A 27,462-nucleotide genomic window follows, 5' to 3' on the forward strand; every position below is an offset into this window, starting at 1 on the left:
CCTCCTACTCAGACTAGCCATGATAGCCTGGGAACTTGCAATACAGCACAACCTATTCCTTTAGGCTACATACATTCCATCTGAGCAGAATATTGACTGCCTGGGCAGAACCACGACCCCCCCCCCACAAATGGATGTTACAAAAAGGGATCTTCCAAGAGATTATCCAGCCATGGGGATCTCCTGAAGTAGAGCTGTTTGCCTCAATTCACAATAGACAGTTAAAAGGTTTATGCTATAGGATTCCTCGCAGAAAGGCCTAAAAGACAGATGACTTCTGTTTCCCATGGAAGGAATGTTCTTTCATGCAAACCTCTTCCCCTTGATTACCTGAGTTCTTTTAAAGATCCAAAAGGACTCTCCAGAGACAATATTAAAAACTCTAGGCCCTGACAAAAGTGTTTTTCCTTCTCATGAAAATGACCAAGGACAATGGACACAAACTTCCCCCAGGATGTACAAAGAGTCTCTAATTCACCTCAGCCTAGAAATTCTTCATCTGACAGCATGGATGATGGAATTTTAATCTCTCTCAGATACCTATTTCCTGAGAACATACTACAGGTATTAAATGAGGCTTAGGAACCTTCCACTAGAAAATATTATTTGGTCAAATGGAAGAGATTTTCTAGTTGATGCCATAAACAAAACCAAGACCATTTAAATGCAGAAGCTTCTTTGGTTCTCCAGTATCTGTCTGACTTGCTAAAATCTGACCTTTCTTAGTCATCTATCATCTGTCTGCTTTTAGACTCCTTTTCTTCTTTCTCTGAACATAAAAGTTTTTGAAAGGGGTATTGCACAGTCATCCACCTAGAAAACCAACAAGTTAAGCATGGATATTACTGCTTTAGTAACACTATTACCAGTGATTTGCTTTATGAACAGTATAAACTTGAGCCTTCTCACATATTTTTAATACTGATGAGCAAATCCACAAGATAAGAAGTAGAAAAATTAGAAAACTGGAAAGGGACAGAAATGAATATCTCAATCACAAAACTTACCCTAGTCCATCTGAGTTGCAGGGGTGGGAATAAAAAGTTTGTGACAGATAATCAGAATGACTCACATCACAGTGATAGGAATGAAAATCAGGGAATTAATGTGGAGTTGGACTATAATATCCACCCTTTGGCTTTTCTACCCTTGTACCACTCGGAGCTGTTGAAAGAAAAACAAAAGGATCAGAAAGATCAATGGACAGAGCTGAACTTTGTCCCTCCTCCCCAGAATTGCAAACAGGGTTGGTGGAATCAAGGAGGAATAGCTGGAAATAAGGACAATTGATGTAATAGAAGGGGCAATGACTTGGTTGGTGAACAGTGGTATACTGTGGTGACCCAAGAAGTTGGAGATTTCAAAGTATTTAATTTTAGTTCATCTCTAATTGAGTCACAGTATGTAGATCTGTTTGCAAAAGGGCTTTCATTTATGCCTACAAGGAAAGTCAGTGTGTCAGATAGTATTATGGATTTAAAATTATCTGTGAAAAAAGCTGAATTTTAATATTATGTTTGATGATGCATCTATGGAAATGTCAAACCTACAAGTTCCCAGCATTTTTAACCCCCCCACACCTAAGATTACAACTATTTGAGAAGATTTGAGAACTTGATTTTAGACATGTTTTAAGTAATAGTAAAGAGTGCTATGACTGGAATATTACAAAGAAGGAAAAGGTAATGTTGGATTCATTAAGATCTAATAATATTAGAGTAATGGAGCCATATTAAGGGGGGTGCGCTGGTTATTACAGACAAACTTGACTACATAGATAGGATGTATAATATTTTGTTCGAACAAACATACAGGCAAGTATCTAAAAATGAATTAAATATTTCATATGAAAAGATCCAAGTATTACTTAATGATATGTTATTACAGCAACAATTTAATATTGATGAATTTAAGTATTTGAATGTGGTGAGTCCTATGGTGCCTACCATTTTTAGAGTACCAAAGATTCACAAAGACTTCAATAATCCCCTAATGCACCCAATAGTGGACACTCATGGATCTATTATATATCCCATTGCAAAGTTTTTGGATGAAAAACTGAAAAAGATGTGTACACAAAGTACAATATGTGTGTAAGGATCATTGGGATTTTTTTAAATAAGTGTAACAGTCTAGAATATGATGCTAAATATCTTTTCTTAACAATAAATGTAAAAGATGTATTTGCTGTAATCCTACATTCGTTGGGAGTTCAATGGTTCACTGATTTCTTATTTACAAATGGAGCACCTCAAGATAAAATTAAACTCTATGAAGAGATGCTGGACATAGTAATAAAAATAACTATATTTACTTTGATGGCCGGTATTTTGTACTGCAAAAAGGTGTTTTTAATAGTAAAAAATAGGGTTCATTCACAAATATAGTTATAACTGAATGGGAGAAGAACTTTTTGTTCAACAGTGATTTTGTAGGGTTATGGTGTTTATGCACAAGATATCTTGATGACATATTTATTGTACGGAAGAATGTTAAGGACAAAATACCTCTGTTTCTTGACTATATCAATAATACTACAAATTTTTGAGTTTTACATATGAACTGGGGAGAAGCATATTGCTTATTTAAATGTTTGGTTGGCTAAGGATGAAGTAACTACAACGTATATATCTAAAATTTATAGAAAACCAACCTATTTGAATGCATTTTTGCATTATAGTAGCTTCCACCTGATAATACAGAGGAGAGCAGTTGTCAAGGGCAGTTTGTGCAAGCGTGCTGCATGGTCTCACTGGATGAAGATTTCATTGATGAATGTTATTTATTAAGGAATATGGTCATCAAAAGAGGTCATCTGGATATATTTATTAATAACATAATGTATGTGGTTATAAATAAGAGAAAGAAAGCTATTTTTGTCCCTGTTTTGGCTACTGGTATCGTAAATAATGAATTAGGGAAAAGCCTTCTTTGAAATTTTAATAATAGCCAAAAAGATGGAAAAGAGCTGGATTATAAGAATTCATTCATTACTACTTTCTCTATGGACAGTGAACTAATTAATTGGGTTATACATAAGAATTGGATTATAATGGATGAAGATAGTGTAGTTAAGGAAAAGGTGGGGAAAAGTCCATGAACTGTGTATAAAAAAGGATGAATTTTAAAAACATTTCTGAATCCATGAAAAATAATTCTGAAACTGGATATGATATGATGAATAAGTGCGGCTGTTGCAACTATTTAAGTATATTAAAATGGGTAGGCATTGTTGGTTAATAACCAAGAATTTAAAGTAAAAGGGAAATAAAACTGCAGCACCATGGATATGGTGTACATGGCTTTATGCAAAATGTGCCCTTGATGTTTTATAGGAAAAACGGGGTGGAAACTAAAAGAGAGAATATACAAATGTATTTATGAGAGCAGCAGAAATAAGTTAACAAATGCACTTTTTGAATATATATGTGAATATGTGAGGCATGAATTCAAGTTTATAGTTCTTGAAAAGCTTGTACCAAATCCAAGAGGGAGTGCTTGGGCTTTATACGTAGAGAAAAAAGAACTATATTGGCAGATTCATTTAAATTATGTAAGCTTGCCAGGGTTAAATGAATTGTCATTTATTACTTGCCTGTAAAAATTGAAGATGTATATAAGATAGTTTTTTCACATGGAAGGGTTTATTATGAATGGACGTTCACTGAATTTTAGTACTGTTAAAAAGAAGTGGTGTTTCTTATTGTGTTTTTTTATTGTGTTGTTGATGAACTTGTGTATTGCTGGTATTTTTGTATGATATTTCATGATGTGGTCTTTTAAATTTTAAAAGCTGATGGAGGCTTGGCAGTCATGTGACTTTTTAGAACTCTTTAAAATAGTTGTTTGTGGAATAGGTTTTCATCTGAGGAAGTCTTCTATTAAGTAAGATGAAAACACTTATCTTTTACTAATAAAACAATGGTATTAGTAATGAGTTACACTCTCTGCATTCTTTTTATTAGTTTATCTCATTGGTGGTGTATTTCAAAGCCTAGAATACCAGGGATGTGGCAGCTTTTACAGCTTTTTGGAAAGGGGTGGACTTTAGAATAATTCTAGAGGCAACAACACTCTTTCACTAAGGATTATAAAATTGACTCCTCCAGATCAAGAGCAGGTTTTACTAGGACTGTTCTACAGTGTATTTATGACTCTAGCCCTTCTCTCTCCCTCTTTGTCTAAGCTTTGATAATCATCTCATATAGTCTAGACTACTGTAACAGTGATCTAATGATGAATATGATACTGTTGTGTAAACAAACTTGCCTTAGCAGTAGATGATCAGATAGATCTAGATCACTGTTGCAGTATTGGCACCCTCACTCTTATCCCCACTTCTGATGTTTTTTTTTTTTCCTTAGGGATTATTCTTCTACCTTATATATCTACAAGGATAGGGATTCTTCTTATCCCTATCTTTCCCCTTTTTCTAGTCCATAACCTGTTAATGTTATGTTGTCCCATCTCGCTTCATTTTGCTGGTTGGTTGGGTTCGGAACCTGATCCCATGAAGTCTAATGGCAGATACCCAGATCTCGTTTGCCGTTTGAAGCTTTGGGATCCCTCTCTGCTGGCTCAGGCTGAGTAAAATGTATTAATTAATTAGACTGATTTTCAAGAACTTTTTCCTCAAAAAGTTATTTAAACTTGTTGAAGGTTACTTAAAGTCCTTTTTAGTGTTGTTCGCTACCGTTTATTGTATTGTGGTTTTCTTCTTTGTGGCCGTTTTCTCTACTTCTAGGCCTGTGTTGTTTTTTCTAGTGCTTCCCCTTTCCGTTTAAGTTAGAGGATTGGGGAACTGTTTGTCTTGCTTCATTCCCTACAGCCCGCTTAGTTAAAGGGCTTCTCCTTGTTGTTGTTTGTTTGAGAGTGTCATTTAAGTTAGAGGCGTCTCTCGGGTTGAAGAGTTTGTCCCCTTTTTCTATCAGAACTCTCCTCAAACCTTTTCTTCCCTATTTAAAAAAAAAATATATATATATATATATATATATATATATATATATATATATATATATAGGTCTACTTCACATAACCAAATGCTCAAATGTTCGAAATTCATATGGCTGAGACCATATGATCGAACATTTGAATGTTCGAAAATGTGAACTAGACCCGTAAAACTAAAAAAACACACATTAAACTGTGTATAGCAGGGGGGCTTCACCCCCCCCTGCACCCCCCACCCCCCTACTTAAATATACCAACTCCGAGATCGCACTACAGCAAAAACAAGGGAAATCTCCCGGTCCATGCTGTATGCGATTTCCCATTCAGAATGTCAGTATTTCAAAACTTCGAACATATGGTCTGCGATCATATGGGTTTAGAAGTTTTGAATTTCTGCATTCTGAAGGGGACCCTTATATATATATATATATATATATATATATATATATATATAAATATATATATTATTATTATTATTATTTTTCTTGTATGTACTATTGTAGTTGATGTTTTTTCTGCATTATGTCTAAAGAAAAACATTCAGGTTTCAAGAAATGCGACTCCTGTATGCAGAAGATGTCCATCACAGATGGACATACCAGCTGTGTTCATTGTTTAGGGGCAGTGCACCAGCAGGAATCTTGTTCTGTTTGTCATGGGTTTAGTGCAAGAGTCCTGCAGGAGTGCAAGCACAAAGTTATTAACAGAGGTCTTCTTAAGGGACCCTTTGAACAAGCCCTTCAGCAGCCTTCAACTTCCAAATCACCATTGGCTCCGGTTTCTGAGCTGGCAAAACAATTGACTTCATGTACTGTTGTCTCGGACCTGAAGATTGTTGGATCCGAGAAAGACAAATCTTTTTTGGTTCCACCAGCTTCTTCAGAACTGTCCAAGAGGAAAAAAAAGGGATTGGTCACTGTCCTTGGAGCCTGTATGCTCAGTGCCTCAATCCCCTTTACTACAGTATGTCTGGTAGCCTCAAGTCCTCAGTGTGCTCCTCCAAATCATCCAAGAGTCTATCAGATGATGACGTGGAGCGAGTGGTTCAGAGGTTACTTAAGACACCGGCCCTAGCAAAACTTCTGTCAAGCCCAGCCCAGCCCAAAAGGATGTGGAGCTGAAGCCCATTTCTCCTTTACCAGCTATTCCTCCTCTGACTCAATCCAGTTCGGAGCCAGAGTGTCTGGAGGTCGTAGTGGTGGAACCATTGGTTCAGAGAACCACATCTAGTGTTTCAGTACTGACTTCCACTCTGATCACTTCTGTTGAAGGATCTGGGAGCCGACACTTGCCCATCGGCTCTGGGGGGGAGAGTCGGCTCGGACCCTTGTTGGACCCAGCCCTCCCACTCAGAGCTTCGGCACAGGTAAGTTCAGCACTAGCATCGGCCTCAGAGCCCTCATCTGTGGTACAGGGGAGATCTCCGAGTTCTTCAGAACCGGAGACTATCTCGAGCCAGAATCGAGGTGCCTTCAATGTGATGAGGAGCATGATTTCCCCTGAGTCTGCTCCACCCTTGGCTCCAGACACTCTTCCCCCAAAGGGGCCAGTGTCAACCTCCACTCCACTACTCCAGCCCAGGCACAGAGAGCCCATGCTTCAGGTTACCCCATTAGGGGAGACCCGTTCTTCCAAGACCTCCCCAGAGCATCCCTCTGAGGAGATCCCTCAGAAGTGTACATGCAAGAGGAAGCATATAGATTCCCCTGAGTCTGTCACGTTGGATACAGACTTAGAGGATTCGGGAGGGTCCTCATGTTCATCCTCTGAAGATGTCTCATTTTCAGACATCCTGGAGATCCTTAAACAGTGGGGTGAATGGAAGTCCCTATCCCCTTTTGAGGATGAGTTTGTTTACCTAGAAGCATTCGGCCCTCAACCCTCCACCTCTTGGATGTCTCCACCATTTGACAAACTACTAGGTGTAGTCAGTTGAAAGGCATGGGACGCTGCAGAGACAGTGGACCCTGTCCTGAGGAGGCCTTATAAGTTTATCACTGCCCCCAAGGACAAGCAGTTTCTTTAAAAGGTGTTCCAGTAGATGCTATAGTGGTGGCAGTGGCCGCCAAGAAGGAATTAGCTGAAACTTCGTCTGTCCATCTGCTGAATCTTGAATGATGGACAGATATGGGAAGCGTATCTTTTCCTCAGTGGCGTTTACTCTGAGGTCGCTGAATTATCTTTCTCATTTCACGAGATGTCAGAGGGATCTCCTCAAGGAGCTAGGAGAATCCCTCCAAGGTGCTACAGCTGAGGTGCTCCCGGAGGTGGTAATGACTCAACTTGTAACCTTAACCTCCATAACAAACTCCTCCATGCTCTTGATTTCATATGCAGCTGATGGTGCATGTAGGGCAGCAGGTACAGGAATTGCTCTGAGGAGACATTCCTGGATGTGGCTTAGTGACTTTGCTGAACCCTTCAAATCTTCCTTTACAAATGCCCCTTTTGATGGCTCATCCTTGTTCGGGCCAAAAATTAAAGAAACTCTAACCAGGTGCGAACAGGATGGCAAAACTCTATCTGCCATGAGAGTGTGTTTTCCACCCCTACTAGACCTTACCCCAAAGGTCAGAAGAGTGGAAAGATGTAGTTCTGCAAATCACAAGGAGCTTTGTCTGACGCACATGGCAAATTTTCCTCCAGGGGCAGAGGGAGAAATAATAATGGAAGATGCTGTCCTCGTGGCAGAGGGGGTCCACTGAACCAGGGCAACAGAGATACTTTCTCTGGTAGGCTCTTCCAGTGCTGCTGAAAGGAGGCTCACCTGTCCACCTCTGGAGGCAGTCAGGAGGAGACTATTACTGTACCCAGAAGCCTTACAAGACATCACCAAAGACAGATGGGTACAGTCGATCATATCCAGGGGATACATCATTCCCTTCTCTCATCCACCCAGTCCCCAAACTTCCATCCCAGACATGCCACACAGCAAAGGGATCAAGCAACCCTAGAAATCCAAAGGTTGCTAGAAAAAAGGGCCATCCAAAAAGTCCCCGCAGGCCACTCAGGATCCGGAATTTTCTCAAGATTTTTTTAGTACCAAAGAAGACAGGGGACTGGAGACCAATATTGGACCTCAGCACACTAAACAAGTCAGTAGAGAAGGAGAAATTTCAGATGGTAACACTGCAGTCCCTACTCCCCTTTCTGGGAAAGGACAATTGGATGTGCTCGATAGATATCCAGGATGCGTACTATCATGTCAAAATGAACAGGCGCTCCCGGAGATATCTATGCTTCCGTCTGGAAGTCACTCATTACCAATTCAGAGCTCTGTCCTTTGGTTTCACCACAGCCCCCAGGGTGTTCACCAAATGTATGGCAGTGGTCAAAGGCTCACCTGAGGCATCTAGGATTCCAGTTGTTTCCATGCTTAGATGACTGGCTCCTTACTGCCACCACCGAGCATCTACTAATCAGGGCAGGGGACACTACACTTCATCTCTGCTCAGAGTTAGGCATTACAGTCAATTTCAAAAAATCTGCCTTGGTGCCTTCTCAACATATTACCTTTATAGGAGCAGATTTAAATTCAAAAAGCATGGTAGCAAAACTGCCGGCAAAAAGAGTCCTAACATTACACTGTCAGGTATCAGTCCTGTTGAGGAAAAAGAAAGTACAAGTCAGGTTTGTGCTCAAAGTTCTGGGTTCAATGGCAGCAGCAATAACCTTGGTTCCCTTGGCCCATCTACACATGAGAATACTCAATGGCTTCTTTTCACTCAATGGTCCATGCAGGAGTTGCCCATGCCCCACAAAATTTTGATAACCAACACATGCAAAAAGGATCTTCATTGGTGTATCCAGTCTACACAGGTGACATTAGGCAGACCATTTGTTCTCCCCCAACCAGTAGCGACTGTGACCATGGACACTTCCCAGACAGGGCGTGTGGGGGAGGCATTATCTGGGACAGACCGTCCAAGGACTTGGCAGGATCATGAATACCATCCTGGAGATAAGAGTGGTGCTCATGGCGTTGCAGGCATTCCAAAACTCTCTTCCTTCGGGGGCAATTGCAATTCAATCAGACAACATGTCTGTTGTATGGTACATTAACAAACAAGGTGGAACCAGATCCTTCTCCTTATGTTGAGAGGCCCAGAGAGTTTAGCAATGGGCAGTCTCTTCTCAACGCTTTCTCATTGCGACACATATTCCGGGGAAATCCAACATGATAGCCGACAAGCTGAGCAGGGCAATCTTAATGCCACACAAGTGGTCCCTGAAACAGGAAGTTGCGAACAAAATTTTTTGCAAATGGGGCAAGCCATGCTGCAAACTTTTTGCCATGTCCATCAATGCCAAATGCAGCAGCTTTTTTGCCCTAATCCCCCCACCAGGGAAGTCACCCAGGGATACACTTGTCCATGATTGGCCCTTGGACTTCTTTATGCTTTTCCACCTTTTCCACTGATACCGAAGGTAATCCAGAAAGCAAAATTGTTGAGTTGCAAGATAATTCTCATTGCTCCTTACTGGCCTCATCAGATATGCTTCCCCTTCCTATGGCCTTATCTCCTGGAGGATCCTTGGATCCTGGACCCAGTGCCAGATCTCTTGACTCATCAGTCTGGGTCTCTCCATCCCTCCATCCAAACTCTCTAGCTCACAGCTTGGTTACTCCATTTCCAGTCTTAGCCAGGCTTCCAGATTTATCCCCAGCAGTGAGACATATTTTACTGTCTGCGCACAAAAGCTCTACAAGAAAACTTTATGCGAGTAAGTGGAAGAGATTTTCAATTTGGGTAAACAAAAACCAGTTGGACCCTCTCACAGCTCCCATTTCATCCATCCTGGAATTCCTGAAGGAAATTTTTAATCAAGGGACGGCAGCTGCTACTGTTCGGGTTCAGCTGGCTGCTATTTCTAATTTTCATACAGGCATCAAGGGTTCAAATATTATGTCTCACAGATTGTGTAAAGCCTTTTTGAGGGGCACATTCCTCCTAAGGCCTCCTAAGGCCTCCTATAAAAGAACCTCCATCACCATGGGATCTAAATTTTGTATCAGCATCCCTGATATTGCCTCCCTTTGAACCAGCTTTTTCTTGTCCCTTAAAATTCTTATCTTGGCAAACTCTTTTTCTAATCTCCATCACTTCAGCAAAAGAGTTTCTGAATTACAAGCTCTGTCTATTCATCCTCCTTACTTGGTCTTCCACAAAGACAGAGTCTCCCTCAGAACAAATCCCTCCTTCTTACCTAAGGTGTGTTCTGAAGCCAATCTAAATCAATCCATTGAGTTACCAGTATTTTTCCCAAATTATGGCAACAAGGCAGAATATAAACTCCATCAGCTGGACATAGACAGTTACATTTTTATCTGCATAGAACAAAGAATTTCAGGAAATCTGACCAACTATTTATATCCTTTGCGGAAAACAGAAAAGGAGTCCCAGTTTCTAAGGTTACATTGTCTAAATGGCTTACAAACACAATCACTTATGCTTATAGTTCTCAACATAAACAACTTCCAAGTAAAATTTGAGGACACTCTACTAGAGATGTGTCTACCTCCACTGCTTTTCAAGCCAGATTACCTTTGGATTCAATTTGTGCTGCAGCCACATGGGTTAATCCTCATACCATTATTACTCATTACAAAGTAGATGTGGCCTCCCAGAACAGGGCTTCCTTTGGTTCCACTGTTCTGAAGAGTTTATTCCCTTGAGCCACCCAAGAAAGTAGGTGCTGGGGGCACTGTCTCAACCAGCAAAATGAAGGTGAGATGGGACAACATAACATAAAGAAGTTATGTACTCACCATAACGTTCCATGTTTGTTGTCCAGTATCTCACGTTCATTCTTGCGTCCCTCCCTCCTTCCCCATTCCTGGATGATTTAGAGGAGTCTTTGGGCCCAATATCTTGTTCCCCTCTCTTGTTCCGGGGCCATTTAAGATTTGTGCCTTTTGTTGTACATATGTGTATATAGTTATATATATTTATGTGTGGAATTTTTTTTCTAAATTACACATATCTCATGTCAGTCTAATGTTATTAGCTTACCAAACGAGATCTGGGTATTTTCCACTAGGCTTCATGGGATAGAATGCAGCCTCGAGCCAGTAAAGAGCTCTCAAACTTTAGTATAAGACCAAGTTGGAACCGATGCTCGGTTCCGAACCCAACCAGTCAGCAAAATGAAGCCCGAGATACTGGACAACAAACATGGAACGTTATGGTGAGTATATAACTTCTTTTTTTAGGGCTCTGTCCTCCTTCTCCTGAGAGGAAAGACAGCTCTGAATTTTGACACCTTTACATATATTTTTATACCGGCATGTTGTCATGCCTTCTCAGATGTACAGACTCATGGAAGGTGCCCTGAAGCTTTGCATACTAGCCAGATATCTGATTCTTGGCTGGGTATATCACCCATAGCTTAGGCTACCACAACATTCAAATATTCAAATATGTATTCAAACATCTGCTGTTATGGTAAAGGTTGCCATCTATCTGTTTTTTTTTCCCAGACTATCCAGAAATCAAACAAATTGTCCAGTAGTCCAGAAAACATTGTAGAAACTCTGGTCTTCTGTTTAAAAAACAGACTATCAGAGCTTGTTAAATCATCAGATTCACTATGCTTTTCTTTACAAAAAATTGCTATTTGGATGCAGTTGCATAGCAAACCCAAAAAGAGGATGTTCCTCCATCCCCGACATGAGTATGATGTCATACAATGGGCAGAAAGTGTGTGGGGAGAGAAGAGATAGGTGGGGTTAGGAGAAGTGTGGGAGGTGTGGCTTTTGTCTTGTTGCGGCCACAACGAAAGGTGGAAACTCTAGCTATGGTAATTACAGATGGTCTTCCCACAGACTGCCCTAGAGATGCTGTTAGGAAAGTTTTTATTAACATCGTATGTCGAGTTCTATATAAGCATTATGTGCCTTACTAAGAAATATCTGTAAGATCTGCATGCTAGATTTGAAACTGCAATATTGCAGATCCTGGAATGATTTCAAGCCAGACTTATCAAATAATTAAAAAAATGTTATGTTAAGTTGTCAATCTCGCCTTCATTCTTGCTGGATGGGTTCGGAGCCGATCCTCGGCTTTGACTCGGCCACTCTAAAAGCTCGAGAGCTAGTTCCACCGGCTCGAGGCTCCCCTATATCCCACAATGCTAGGCGGTAACTTCTCAGATCTCGTCTGCCGCTACAGTGATCGAGGTGTGTTCCTACCGGCTCAGGTTAGTTTTTGGTAAAGAACTAGTTTTCTTAGCCTTTCTCCCCTTAAAGTTAATTTTTCTTATAAATAGTTAGTATTATATTAGTTTATCCCTTTCCCGTTAACTTTCCACCCCCTTTTTTCCACAAATCTTAAAAAATTTCCCTCGGGCCCTAGGCCCAGTCCCTCCCTTCCCAGTGAGTGACTGTGTTTTATAGGGAATTTTATTACTATTACTTATAATTTGTTTAAATTAGTGTTAATTTATCCCTAAGTGTAATCGGTGTGTGTGTGTGCTTGTGTGTTACACTTTCCCTTAGATATGTCTAAGGAATCAAAGGTCTCAGGCTTTAAGAAGTGTGACTCGTGCTGTCAGAAGATGTCTCTGACAGACGGTCACACTTCTTGTGTGTACTGCCTGGGACCTTTGCACCTGCAGGACTCATGTGCTGTTTATCATGGCTTCAGCCCTAGAGTCCTGCAGGAGCGAAAAAATAAACTTATTTTAAGGGGCTTACTTAAGCCTGAGGGTCCCTCGACTCAGTCATCGGGGAAACCCTTGAAGCCTTCTAGACCATCGGCTCCAGCCTCTGAGCCATCTTCTAGAGGCACTAAAGCTATTCGAACATCGGCTCCGGCCGGAGCCGATGAATCTCGAATACAAGCCCCTACGGTGTCCTCGGCTCCGGCCGGAGCCGAGGAAGACATTACTCTGTCAGCTCCGATTTTATTATCGGAACCGACAGCCAGGAAGAGGTCCCGATCTCCATCTATCGGCTCCGTTCATTCGGCTCCAGCATCACCCTTGTTGTCTGAATGGAGCCATAGATCCCACTCTTCTAGGTCTTCCAGGTTATCGGACCATGACCTTCAGAGAGTAGTGAGTCGACTTCTTAAGTCCGAGGCACTAGCCCAGATGCTTCAAAGTCCGACTCAACAGTCGAGACCTATTCCTACCACTCAATCTATTCCTCCTCTGACTCTTTTGAGTTCGGAGCCGGGGCGGCTCGGACCCGATACTGGGGTGGCGTAGGAACCGATACCTTTGTCTTCGGTTCTGTCGTCGGCTCCGATGTCTTCTTTGGAAGAATCTCGGTGCCGGACTTCCCTCGTCGGCTCCGAGGGGGCGAGTGGCATCGGACCCTTGTCCGACCCTGCTCTCCCTCTCGGTGCTTCGGCGCTGGTGAGTTCGGCAACGACATCGGCCTCGGAGCCATCACTGTCGGTGCCAGGGGAGGTTTTCAGTTTTTCGGAATGGAGACCTTCAGCTCTGCCTGACAGGGGTGCCTTTGAGGTCATGAGGAGCGTGTTAGAACCAGGTTCTACTCCCCAGTCAGTTCTTTCTGCCCCTCCCCCTATGGTGCCTCCGGTGATTTCGACTCACTCTCTCATCCCCGATTGTAGAGAGCTAGCTCCTCAAGTTTCCCCTTTGGGGATCTCCTCCTCTTCCGAGGCCTCTCCTGACCCTGCAGGAGAGCCCCCTAGGAAAAGGCAGTGTAAGAGGAAGCACATTGACTCCCCTGAGTCTGTCACCTCTGACACTGATTTAGAGGATTCTGAAGGGTCCCCTCGTTCCCCCTCTGAAGATGTCTCTTTTGCAGACATCCTTGAAATCTTAAAACAGAGGGGGAATTGGCCAGCCCTCAACCCTTCAGAGGATGAATCAGTGTACCTTGAGGCGTTTGGCTCTCGCCCTTCCACATCCTGGGTGTCCCCTCCCTTTGACCCCCTTATGCAAGTGGTGGCAAAGAAGGCTTGGGCGGCTCCTGACTCAGTGGAACCCACCCCCAGGAGACCATCTAAGTTCATCACGGCCCCCAAGGATAAAGAGTTTCTGACCAAAGGCATCTCTGTTGATGCTATGGTGGTGGCTGCAGCTACCAAGAAGGAGTTAGCTGATCCTTCAGTGCCTGTTCATCCTCCTAACAAGGAGTCTAGGTCGATGGACAGGTATGGGAAGCGGATGTTCTCGTCAGCGACCTTTACTATGAGATCGCTGAATTACCTGTGTCATTTTACTCGACTTCAGAGGGATTTACTCAAGGAAGCGAGTGAAATGTTGAAGGACCCAACAGCTGCAGGTTTTCAGGACAGGATGAACTCTCAGCTGGCTACCCTTAATTCTATAACCAACTCCTCCATGCGCCTCCTTTCATATGCGGCTGATGGAGCAAGTAGAGCGGCAGGTACAGGTGTAGCCTTGCGTAGGCATGCCTGGATGCAGCTTTGTAATTTTGCGGACCCCTTTAAGGCGTCCTTCACTAATTCCCCCTTTGATGGATCATCCCTCTTTGGTCCTCAAGTGAAGGAAACCATGACTAGGTGTGAGACTGATGGCAAAACTCTTTCTGCCGTCGGAGTCCGTTTTTCTACTCCTTCTAGACCTTACCCCAAAGGTTAGAAGGGGGGAAAGATGTGGTTCCGTAAACAATCTCAAGGAGACTTGCCTGACGCACAGAGTCGATTCCCCTCTAGAGGCAGAGGGGGGAACAACAATGGTAGATGCCGTCCCAGAGGCAGAGGGGGCCCGCAGAATCAGGGCAGTCGAGAATCCTCTTCTGACAAGCCTTTTCAGCATCCCTGAGGTGTTGCCCGACTGTCCACCTTCGGAGGCAGTCGGGGGAAGGTTGTCACTGTACCCAAAAGCCTGGCTATCTTTAACTCAAGACAAGTGGGTACAGTCTATTATTTCCGAAGGCTACAGAATCTCTTTCCTTTTCATTCCAAAGCTGTCCAAAAAATCCCTTCCAGACGTTCCACCCAGTCAAAGGGAGCAAGCAGCATTAGAAATTTCAAAGCTGCTCGCAAAAAGAGCTATTCAACCAGTGCCAGCAGACCAAGTAGGATCCGGAAACTACTCCAAATTCTTTTTGGTTCCAAAGAAAACAGGGGACTGGAGACCCATTTTGGATCTCAGCAACTTGAACAAGTTTATCAAGAAAACAAAGTTCCGGATGGTCACGCTGTAGTCCATTCTTCCTCTTTTGGAACGGGACAGCTGGATGTGCTCTATAGATCTCCAGGACGCGTACTATCACATCAAGATGAATCGACGCTCCAGGAGGTTTCTCCACTTCAGGCTGGGAACCAGTCATTTTCAATTCAGAGCCCTGCCCTTTGGTCTCACTACAGGCCCACGTGTGTTTACCAAATGCATGGCAGTGGTAGCCTCTCATCTGAGACGTCAAGGATTCCAGGTGTTTCCTTATTTAGACGACTGGCTCCTTACAGCCCCCACCAAGCATCTTTTACTCCTCGCCAGAGACTACACCTTTCGCACGTCAGGCATTAGGCATTTCAATAAACTACGAAAAGTCTGTCTTGTCGCCTTGTTGTGTTATTACTTTCATAGGCGCAAATCTAGACACAGTCAAGATGTCAGCCAGACTCACAGAGCAGAGGATAGCAGACATTCACAAACAGGTCTTTCTTCTTTTGCAGAACAACAAAGTCAAAGCCAGACAGATCCTGAAAGTCTTGGGGATTATGGCGGCGGCCATCCCTCTCCTACCATTAGCTCGCTTCCACATGAGGATTTTGCAATGGATGCTCTTCACACAATGATCTTACCAAAGCCTTCCAATGTCCCATCCTATTCGGATAACTCAGTCGTGCAAGAGTCATCTCTCTTGGTGGATCACATCTCCTCAGCTCCTCCTAGGGAGACCTTTTGTCCCTCCCCCTCCGGTTGCTACAGTGACAACGGACGCCTCCCTGATCGGGTGGGGGGGGCATTTCCAGGGCAGGACAGTCCAGGGCATGTGACGACCGTTCGAGTGCCACTTGCACATAAACGTCCTAGAGATGAGAGCAGTGCTTCTAGCATTGCAAGCCCTACAAGACTCTCTTCCCAAGGGAACTATAGCAATACAAACAGACAACATGTCTGTAGTGTGGTACATCAACAAACAAGGCGGAACCAGGTCTTACCCCCTATGTTGAGAGGCACTCAGACTATGGCAATGGGCGATTTCTTCTCAGCGATTTCTGATAGCAACGCACATCCCCGCGAAGTCCAATGTGATTGCGGACAAATTGAGCAGAGCTATTCTCATGCTTCACGAGTGGTCTCTGAACAATTCAGTGTTGGAGAAAGTTTTTTGAAAGTGGGGCAGGCCTTGCTGTGACCTTTTCGCTACTCCCCAAAACAGCAAGTGCGACGATTTTTTCACCCTCTTTCCCCAACCAGGCCATCCCAGCAGAGATGCTCTAGTGCACGTTTGGCCCCGGGGACTTCTATATGCCTTTCCTCCCTTCCCACTTATATCCCAGCTGATACAGAAAGCCATCGCTCAGAAAGCTTCTATGATCCTCATTGCCCCTTACTGGCCTCGACAAATTTGGTTCCCCTTTCTCCACCGTTATCTGTTGGAACAACCTTGGCATCTGGACCCAGTTCCAGACCTCTTGACCCATCAGTCGGGTCAGTTGCACCACTCCCTTCCCTCTCTGAACCTCACAGCTTGGTTCCTCCAATTCCGAGCTTAGCCAGGCTTCTTTTGATATCTCACTCAGTTAGAGATATCTTGATTGCCTCTCATAAATCTTCCACTCGGAAGATTTATCATAGCAAGTGGAAATGTTTTTCCTATTGGGCACAGTCAAAGAATATAGATCCTTTCACTGCTTCTATTCAAACAGTTCTAGACTTTCTAGCCGAACTTTTCCATGCAAGTTCGTCCCCATCTACCATTAGAGTTCAATTGGCTGCAATTTCGAACTTTCATGTTGGAATCTCAGAGTCCTCTATCATGTCTCACAGACTCTGCAAGGCCTTTTCAAAGGGAGTCTTTCTACTCAAACCACCCATCAGAGATCCTCCTCCTCAATGGGATCTCAACTTGGTTCTGGCATCTTTAATTCTTCCCCCCTTTGAACCTGCGGCTTCATGTTCTATAAAGTTACTTTCTTGGAAGACACTCTTTTTAGTAGCTATCACCTCAGCTAGAAGAGTCTCCGAACTCCATGCTCTGTGTAGTTGACCCCCTTATCTGGTATTTCATAAAGACAGGGTGTCCTTGCGTACTAACCCATCTTTTTTGCCCAAAGTAGCTTCTTTGGCAAATTTGAATCAAACCATTGAGCTTCCTGTTTTCTTCCCAAATTATTCTAATAGGTCAGAACAAAAGTTACACTGTTTAGATGTTCATCGCCAACTTAGGTACTATTTAGACAGGACCAAACAATTCAGGAAATCTGACCAACTGTTTGTTTCTTATGCAGAAGGTAGAATGGGCCTTCCAGACTCTAAAGTCTCTCTCTCTAGATGGCTTACTTCATTGATTACCCTAGTGTATGAGACAAGACATCAACGGTTGCCATCCAAACCCAGGGCTCATTCAACTAGAGCTTTAGCCACTTCTGTAGCTTTCCAAGACAGGCTGCCTATTGATTCGATTTGTTCGGCAGTTACTTGGGCTTCTCCCCATACCTTCATTTCTCATTATAAGTTGGATTTGGCCTCTAGAGACCGAGCCAACTTTGGTTCCATTGTACTCAAGAGTCTGTTCCGATAGGCCACCTGGGACAAGGTGCTAGGGACGCGGTCCCATCCAGCAAGAATGAAGGCGAGATTGACAACTTAACATTTAGAAGTTATGTACATACCATAACGTTCCATGTTAGTTGTCTTCTTCTCGCCTTCTTTCTTGCGTCCCACCCTCCTTCCCCCTAGCCAGGACAGACCTAGAAGAGTTTTCTTCTTTGTTCCTTATGGAATTTTATTGCTGGCCTTAGCTTTCAAACGAGATCTGAGGAGTTACCGCCTAGCATTGTGGGATATAGGGGAGCCTCGAGCCGGTGGAACTAGCTCTCGAGCTTTTAGAGTGGCCGAGTCGGAGCCGAGGATCGGCTCCGAACCCATCCAGCAAGAAAGAAGGTGAGAAGAAGACAACTAACATGGAACGTTATGGTAGGTACATAACTTCTAATTTTAGATCCTCTACTGACCAAGATCTAAGAATACTTATAAGTTGATGAAGACCTTTATTTGCATATTTCTTTGTTACTATCAAGAAGGGCTCTTGATACTTTATCTCTGGGGTCCCAGCTATTTTTTGTTGTTGCTTGAATTATTGGTCTGAATGGGAGAAATCACCTGTAATTTGCCTTCATAATCTTTTGTACAACCTCTGTCTTAATTATGATAGGCCAGTGCCAAACATTTCTATGGTATCTAATAATTTCCCCTGGATCTTAAAAGGTTTTGAGTTTAGTGATTTCTGTCAAGCAGTCAGTACAAAGAATTAAGGCTGTAGGCTGTTAATGAGCTATTTTCTGCTGTCTAGGATTTCATTCCATCAGCCTTTATTTGTGTACTATATGACTCTGAGCAAGCCAGTTAACCAGATAGTGCCATGGACTGCCCCTGAAAAGGGATAATTGTTCAGTGGGCTTACCCAGTTAACAAATAAAACAAATATGGGTGGAAAGTCAATTCTTCCTTCCTTGTGATATTTTGCTTAAATGTAATTCTAACCTGAAACCTAGCTTCAAATGTCACCATACACAATCTAGCATAATTCTGTTTAATTTACACAGAATATGGAAATTTGGGCTTTAACCTAAGTCTGTGATGATATACAATGTCTGAGGTTCGTATATAAGTACTAGGCAATCCATTTGCAGACTACAACATACCTAGCCAATAACCGCAACCTTACTTTATATTCCATAATTTTCCTGTCTCCCTGTAATGTTGCACAAAGTTTTTAAATGTGCAAGAGAATCTGTCTTAAGAAAAAATATATTTATTGCGTACCTGTGCACAGTTGATATGATCCTGCAAATATGATGTTTGTTTGATTATGTAAAACATGTGACACTAGAAATTTTAATGCAGTGCTTAACAATTCTGTTTTCTAAAGATTAGACAATAAGATCATGCAGTCAATCACAGAAGAAGCAGAAACAGTTGAAGAAGAAGAACAAGAACAGACAACACAATGGCTAGAAAATCAGGAATCAAATAATGAAGAAAAAAATGAAGATAAACATATAGAGGCTGGAGAGATGAACAGAGGTAAGTAAAAAATATTAAAAGCAACTATTTGACTATATCATTTAATAAACATGCAGGATATTCAATAACATAAAATGAAAGGAAGATATTTATTCAGTAGAAACATTTAGAGAATGGGCAGTCATTTGTTCAGAACTATATTCAGTGATTTTGATGAGGGCCACTGTAACAGCAAATCATTAAAATTCGGGTTTATCTGCCTTCTCCTTCCATTGCTCTGGCCAAATTTCCTATACTGTCCCTTTTCCCTATGAATTCCAGTATTGATCTCTTGCCTGTGAAACTTCATGAGAAGATGATGAGAGACTACCATATAAAATTCAGCACTGGCATACACTCTCTTCAGTTCTTCTTATTGTCTGAGTACTTCCAGTCTCTGAATAACATGCTGAAAAATTTCTGCTGTATAGTAGACCCACTCATTTCTTCATTTGTTGTTTTTTCAGTAAAGATTGAAAAAAAAAAATCATTACCTCAACTTTTCATTAATTATGATTGTGTCTTCTCCCTCACTGATTCAATCAACAAATGTACTTGAGGAACACAAATTGCAGCTAAAGATGACTACATAGGGTTGAATTCTGTCCTGGTTTGAACAGGAAAGTCGCAGTTTAACAGTGTGTCCCATTGTCTACATTAGCTGTGAGTGGAAAAGGAAATGTTACAGTTTGTCTGATATGGGCTGCTGTGCTGAAACAGCTGAAGTAAGCACACTATTTCCCCACTGTTTTAAGAGTAGTAGTTTCTGACTGCACTAATTGTGTGTTGAGTGTTCTCTACTAGGTCCAGTCTCAAAATGTACGTCAATGATTGATTGCAACCCTAGTGGGATTTGGTATCTAAGTCTGGAAGAGCATTGTAATATAAGTTGTCTATATGGAATGCCGTTGAAGTCAAGAAGAAGAGCTAATTAAAAAAAAAAATGATTAAATGGGCGTTTGTACTGTAATTACTTAGTAACCAAAAATGTAAAACATTTACAAACAGTAACAAATGTAAAATTTAATAGCCCGATCTATGGAATTAAAGTTTTTAATTGTTTTATGAATCCTTTTATGCATTTTTTATTTGGAACGTCATGCTATTAAATTTTACGTTTTACTTTTTGGCTCCATTTACTGTTGTTCTGTGTATGATGAGTAGTTGAGTGATGTTTTGCATTTTTGGTTGGAAAAAAAACAAGCAAACAATAAAAGGATCTGTTTTTTATGCACTTAGTGTGCGTTCTTTTTTTTAGTGGGATTCACGTAAAGTGAGTGATGGAATAGTACTGAGCCAGTGCTATGACCTGGATGGAATCATTATCAGCATCAGAGTATTAGGGAGTATTTAACTTCAGGGCTTCTGGGTTAAGGACAGACTGACAAGACTCATAGCACAATCTTTTACAGAGATTAAAATGGTTTCTTAAATAGGGTTATTAGGGTCTGTGTTGCTTTTGACTTTAAGAACTTTGTGTGTTTGTTGGAGCAGCAATTTAAAGAAAGACCAAAATGTAAACGGTGTAAAAGGTATAGGTGTTTTGTTGCTCCACCCAGTTATAGTTGAAACAAATGTATTTGAGATTTGTCCATTTATGCTGTTATCAGATATATAAATGACCACTCTACCTGGGGCATATTGAAAGGGTCTAGCTGGTTTGATTAGCAAAAGGTTACTGGCTGTATTTACATTGTTTGCAGCCTATGACCACTACAGTACAGTTATACTTTGATTAATAGTCCAGCTCTGCAGAACTCTCATATGCTTTTTAGTGGATAGCTATACATTTGCATGTTTGCATTCACTTAATTTTTATATCTGTACCTTGAAAAACAAAAGTATGGCCTCTTTTCATTATAAGATGTGAACAGCTTCACAGTTTCAAGCAAAGGCAACCACCACATGTAGATAAGTGTTCAAAAATATTACATTTACTAGAAAAAATTGCTTTACAGTCCAACAACTTTTTAAACACCTTTATTGAGTTATATTGAGTTATCATTTGACACACAGACAAACATTTACAGAAAAGAAAACAAGCCATATTAACATTTATCCAGTTATGTACATTTTACAACACAAATCCTTTCTTTGTAATTATCATTAGTACAACATTACATAAATTGCTGAATTCCTGCCTTCCTTCAAACTTCACACCTCCTCCTCCTCCTCTTGAACAATAGTCACAGCAATTCTTAAACAAAAGGTGAACCGTAATAAGCACATGTAGTATGTATGTATGCATGTTCTAATACTGCATAATTTTAATTTACCCTATGCTTTCTAGCTCATCATATTGTCAAGTGAGCATGTGACTCATTTGTTAGGACTGCTATCTCCTTTTACTTCCAACCAGACCCTGCTTGCAAAATTCAAGTGCTATATAACAGCTTCCCTAGGTTTGTACTGTGAAGCTTTACTGTCTCTAACATCCACATTTTATAACTTTTTGCAACTGCAATTAAACTGGTTATCATAAATAAAATTAATATAAAAATGGTCTATACTGTATGACTATTGTTTTGTAGATATCAAAATACTATTTAGTGTAAAGTTTGTCATTGGGGTATTATCTAAGTAAATGTCCTGAGTAATGTTCACAGTGGGTTTAGAGGTATATTCTGTAGCATTTTAAGACTTTTCTCATTGGGCAGTGTAAAGAAGATGGAGATTCAGTTATCAGTGGAACCGATACTTATATTTACAGAGAAGATAATGAACATTGAATAGTGTTGTGCTTGCCAGGAGCAAAAATAAAAGATGTAAGACACATAGGTCTTAACCTCTTAAGAGACCAATGTGGAACACACACCCTAGCAATGTGTGACAAACAATCAAACTGACGGACACCCTATTTTTGCACTGTGCAAAAACACACCATTGCCATGGAGCATGGACATATCTGTGCAGAACCAGGGACAAATCCAGGATTACTAAGGGAACACAAAATATTTCTACTATTACATTGAGACTCTGACAGAATATGAGAATTTGACAATATACATTTTTGGAAATTTGTCATTTAACCTTACTACATAATATGTATCCAAAGAGTGGTGTACAGCAACAGTGGTCCCTCTCCACAAAGGTGGTGCCTCAACGGATCCTGGAAACTATCGCCCCATAAGCCTGACTAGCTTGGTCTGCAAAGCTATGGAAAGGATCATCATGGACCTCATAAATAAAGATATTGGGGAGCTACAGACACTGGATCCTACCCAGTTCGGCTTTGTTAAGGGCAGATCCTGCCTCTTAAACCTGGTCAATTTCTTTGAAACAGTCACCAAGGCCATTGACGAGGGGAAGGTGGTCCACGCAGCCTACCTGGACCTCGCAAAAGCCTTCGATACAATACCCCACTCGGGCATTATAGATAAGCTCACCAGCTTAAATATAAACCCGTATGTCACTAGATGGGTTGCAAACTGGCTCAAGGACAGAACCCACATGGTTAGAATTGCTGGAGCCATGTCAAACTCCAAACCAGTTACAAGTGGCGTCCCACAAGGCTCAGTCTTGGGACCTCTCTTGTTCGGTATATATTTCTTGGAGGTACAGGCCAACATGGAAGGACTGTGGCTGACCAAGTTCGCAGATGACTGCAAACTAGGTGCAATAATCAACTCTTCAGCTGACACAAGCATCCTACAAAAGGGCCTCATAGAAACAGACAACTGGTGCCAGAGCCATGGCCTCAAGCTAAACGCCAAAAAGTGTATAGTCATCCCCTTTGGCAAAAACAAAGTGCCCACAAATTACCACATAGGTGGTTATCCATTAAGTACGGAAGAAGTAATTAGGGACCTGGGGACCCAAGTTGATAGCAATCTCTCATTTGAAAACCACGTAGCCAAAGTGGTTAGAAAAACATTTTATATAGCCCACCTAATCATGAAGGGATTCACATCTAGATCAGGGGAGGTCATCGTGCCTCCTTACTCATCCCTCATCAGGCCCATAATTGAGTACAATGCCCCTTTTGGGATGTACCTTACCAGACACCTGCAGCAACTGGAAAGACCCCAAAAGTACCTCACCAAGAGGATCAAAGGGCTCAAACAGATGCCATATGCTGCCCGGTTAAAGAAACTCCAGCTGTACTCAGTGGCATACCGCCTGCTCAGAGGCGATCTGTGCCTGACGTATAAAGCCATGTCCAACCCGGAATTAATGGACATGCTGCACCTCAGAAAATTCAAATCCCATTGAGCTATGCGCTCGAGAGACTTGAACCTCAGCACTGAAATAAATAGGACATGCTGGAGGGACAGATTCATAACCCAGAGGCTCCCTTCACTCTGGAATAAAATCCCAGTCCAGGTTAGGCAGAGTCCCTCATTGACTCTCTTCAAGAGGAATCTTGATGAGTGGATGGGAGATCATAGGTTTACCCCGGGTATCACTTCTGTGTCACTGTTAGATAGAGGCACAGTATACTAACCTCGAAAAAGGGCATAGCAAAATTCATTTAAAATGGGTGGCGAAAGCCAAACACACTCTGGCTAGGCTTATAAACGCCCTAGGGCAGATAGCCTAGTATGAACCTATGAACCTATGAACCTATAAGTGTAATTTACAATCTTTTCTCCAAGTTACCTGTTTTAGGAAGGATTAAAAGGGGCAGAGGTAAAACTGAAGTCAAAATCAAGGACTGGTCAATACATAAATAAAATAAAATAAATAACCAAATGCTTACACTAGTTTTAAAGAAAAAGTCCTACTTTTCTTTGAGCAGTACAATGTACATTTAGCCATGTACCTCAGACCTATTAGGGAAACAACAGAAGTCCACAACCCCTCAACAGCAAATGATCAGGCAGGAACAAAAAATCTAAAGTTATAGCTCCCAGCAGCAAGTCAGCAGCTCAGCAGCACTACTACAACTATTCCACTCCAAGTTTAAGTGACAAAGCAAATCTCAGGCCTTTTAGTAGATCCTTTTAGTTTTCCCTCAGGTTACTTGGTGGTTTGGTGCACAGTCACTGCACTGCAGCCCTCACGTTTCAACAGTCTTGACACACACACACACACACACACACACACACACACACACACACACACACACACACACACACACACACACTATTAAGATAGATGTTTTTGTCAAATATCAAATAATCAAATTGTGGATTTTAAGTAGGAACAGTTTTATCTCTGTAAGCTACACTAACAGGCAACAAATACTGTACTCCTACCCCAAAGAGTGAAAATTACATATGCTGATGGATTAAGATGAAATTTACACTAAATCAAACAACTGCAGCAATACTGCGAGTGTGGCACATACTTGGATGTAATCTAATTTGTCTGGCTGCATATCCTTTGAGATGCGAAGCATAACATAAGTGAAACAAACTTACCCCATTTTACTCAACAGATAAAAATAACAGTTTCTGGCCTACAGCACATTTCCATTTCATTTTTAATTCCAGCATTATAACACTGCTAAAACAATTCAAGACAGTTTTACTAGAGAACCCAATACATAAATGAAGAAAGTACCTTTTGAACTGGTTTCCTGTGTTCACTGTACCCAATAAATGAAGAAAGTACTTTTTGAACTAGTTTCCTGTGTTCACTGTACCCAAACACATTACAGTAGCTGTCTGGCATCTCGTTACCCAGTCCCTGACACTGTGTCCTGAATTGCATCCATCCATAGCACAATAAATTAAATCCTCAAATCTGGATAAGAAACTGCAGCAGCCCTCTTCAAAATCAAAACGATAATGTATCTTTCTCTCTCACTCTATGCTCTGCAATGCCTTTTTTGAATGGATTGCAGTGGTGCAAAAACTAGTAGCAGCACGCAATTGGATGAATTCTTTGCATCCTCAATAGCTACCTTTGCCTTAGGAGCAGTGACTTGATTGGCTCATATACCGCATTGAGCTATATGAGCCAATCAAAAATCACAAAGCTGAGCCAGCACTGTTTAATGCGGAACAGCAGAACAGTTGGCTAAGTTAATGTTAAATGCAAAGTATTCCACACAATCCGGTGCACTTGGCTGCTCAGGTGAGACAAGCCTTGGAATGCCTTAATGTAAAGAAGTACAGATCCATTTTTATTCATGTCGGTACAAATGATGTAATCCGCAAGGATTCTCTGACTGTTAGTAGGGAACTGACAGCCCTCTTAGATAGTATAGCTTGTACTGTTAGGACATATTTTTCACAAATCACCAATAGAAAGGGCAGTCAGGTTACTGTGAATAAAAAGATTTTTTGGGTAAATACCTACATGGAAAAATGTCCTGTTTTAAAAAAATGGAAATGTGTAGAACATCCAAGCCTAATTTTGGGCACACATGTATCCAGACAGGATGGCATGCATTTGTCAAGATCAGGGAAGAGAATTTTTGCAGTAGACATTTTGCAATATTTGACAAACACTAGGCAGGATTTTTGCCAGGTCAAAATTTTAACAGTTCACAGATAGCAACAGTTGATGCATCTCTGATGGTTGTTAATGCTAGGAGCATTAATAATAATGTTTTTTTTTATTGGAAAATTTGCTATGTTCCCACATGATTGATGTTGTTATAGTTTGTGAAATATGGATGTTAAGTTGTCAATCTCGCCTTCATTCTTGCTTGATGGGTTCGGAGCCGATCCCTCGGCTCCGACTCGGCACTTGCTAAGCTCGAGAGTCACTTTTACCAGCTCGAGGCAGCCCCATATCCCATGATGCAAGGCGGTAAGTACCCAGATCTCGTTTGCCGCTTCGCTTATGAGGTCCTCCTTTTACCAGCTCCTGGTAAGTGATTCTCTTTTTGGATATTTAAGCCCCTTTTTTCTTAAAAACCCTTAATTATTAGTTTTTGGTTAATTATTTACATTTTGTGACAGAAAATCCCTGTCTTTTCTAATTTATTTTAGTCAAACTTTACCCATCCCATCCCTCCCTGTTAGGGTGTGTGTGTTTGTTTATAGAAATACCTTTTGGTATTTTATTTAAGTTAATTTTTTGACTGGTGTGTGTGTGTGTTTGTGTAAAGCACCATGTCAAAGGAGAGGGTCTCAGGTTTTAAGAAGTGTGACTCGTGCTGTCAGAAGATGTCTCTGACAGACGGTCACACTTCTTGCCTGTATTGCCTGGGGCCTCTTCACCTGCAGGACTCCTGTGCTATTTGTCATTCCTTCAGCCAGAGAGTCCTGCAGGAAAGACGCAACAAACTGATCCTTAGGGGCCTTCTTAAGCCGGAGGGCTCTCCGGCTAAGTCGGCTCCACCTAAATCAGTTAAATCTTCCAAGGCCCAGGCTTCTGTTTCTAAGCCTGCGGCCTCGGCTCCGCTTCGTTCGAGTCGAGATCGCTCGGCTGGAGCCGATTCTGGCTTAACAAAGCCTTCGGCACCGATGGCTATCGGTGCCGAATCTGTATCGACCACTTCGGTGTCGGCTCCGATCGGTTCCGACACCCATGTGGCACAGGCATCGGTGTCGGCTCCGATCGGCTCCGACACCGTTACTTTGGTGGCTGTATCGGCTCTGGCTGGAGCCGATACATCGAGGCTTCCTGTCGGCTCCGAGAAATCGGCTCCGACATGATCTATAGTATCGGCTCCGATGGCTCATTCCAGGAAGAGGTCGAGGTCTCCTTCCTTGGAGCCGATACTTTCGGCCCCGGCTTCACCTCTTCTTTCGGAACGGAGCCATCGGAGCCGATCTTCAAGGTCATCCAGACTGTCAGATCATGACCTAGAGAGAGTGGTCAGTAGATTACTTAAGTCACAGGTACTGGCCCAAATGTTACATAGTCCGTCTCAACAGACGACTGTTGGTCCACACCCCGTTACAGTTCCTCCTTCAACTCTACCTCAGAGCTTGGAGTTGGAGTCTTCGGGAATGGTTACTGCTACGGCTGGAGGACGGATACCCCCTTCTGTTCCTTCAGCCTCTACTCTTATCTCCTCTTGAGACCTTCCTTAGAGGGATTCGGTGGTCGGGCTTCCATGGTCTCCTCCGAGGGGTGAGTGGCATCGGACCCTTGTCTGAACCCGCTCTTCCCTTGGAGCCTCGGCCTTGGTGAGCTCGGCTCCGACATCTGCCTCGGAGACTTCCCTTCGGTGGTCCCTGGGTTCCTAGCTCTTGGAGCGGGTTCTCTCGGACCTGCCTGGGAGGGAGCATTCGAGGTGATGAAGAGTGTACTGGCCACTGGTATCAGTCAGCAGTCTGTTCCGTAGCTCCTCCCTCTATAGTACCTGTTGACATCTCTGCCACTTCTCTTGCTACAGGACCCAGAGATCCTCCGCCTCAGGTTTCCCCATTGGGAATTTCCCCTCTTCCGAGGATTCTCCTGATGTTTGGGAGATCCTCCTAGGAAGAGGAC

At 42.3% G+C, this 27,462-nt stretch overlaps 1 protein-coding gene across 1 annotated transcript in view; it reads left to right on the forward strand.

The window, feature by feature from the left end:
- CCDC81 (coiled-coil domain containing 81) overlaps nt 1-27,462 on the forward strand; it is a 1,631,012-nt gene that overhangs the window by 573,680 nt on the left and 1,029,870 nt on the right. Inside the window, exon 6 of the mRNA XM_044071201.1 lies at nt 18,995-19,149. Within this exon, the coding sequence (XP_043927136.1) occupies nt 18,995-19,149 (155 nt within the window). The remainder of the gene's footprint in view (nt 1-18,994; nt 19,150-27,462) is intronic.

The sequence above is a fragment of the Protopterus annectens genome, chromosome 5.part0 (assembly GCF_019279795.1).
Source record: "Protopterus annectens isolate FY-2018-M chromosome 5.part0, PAN1.0, whole genome shotgun sequence".
In the NCBI taxonomy this organism is placed as follows: domain Eukaryota; kingdom Metazoa; phylum Chordata; order Ceratodontiformes; family Protopteridae; genus Protopterus; species Protopterus annectens.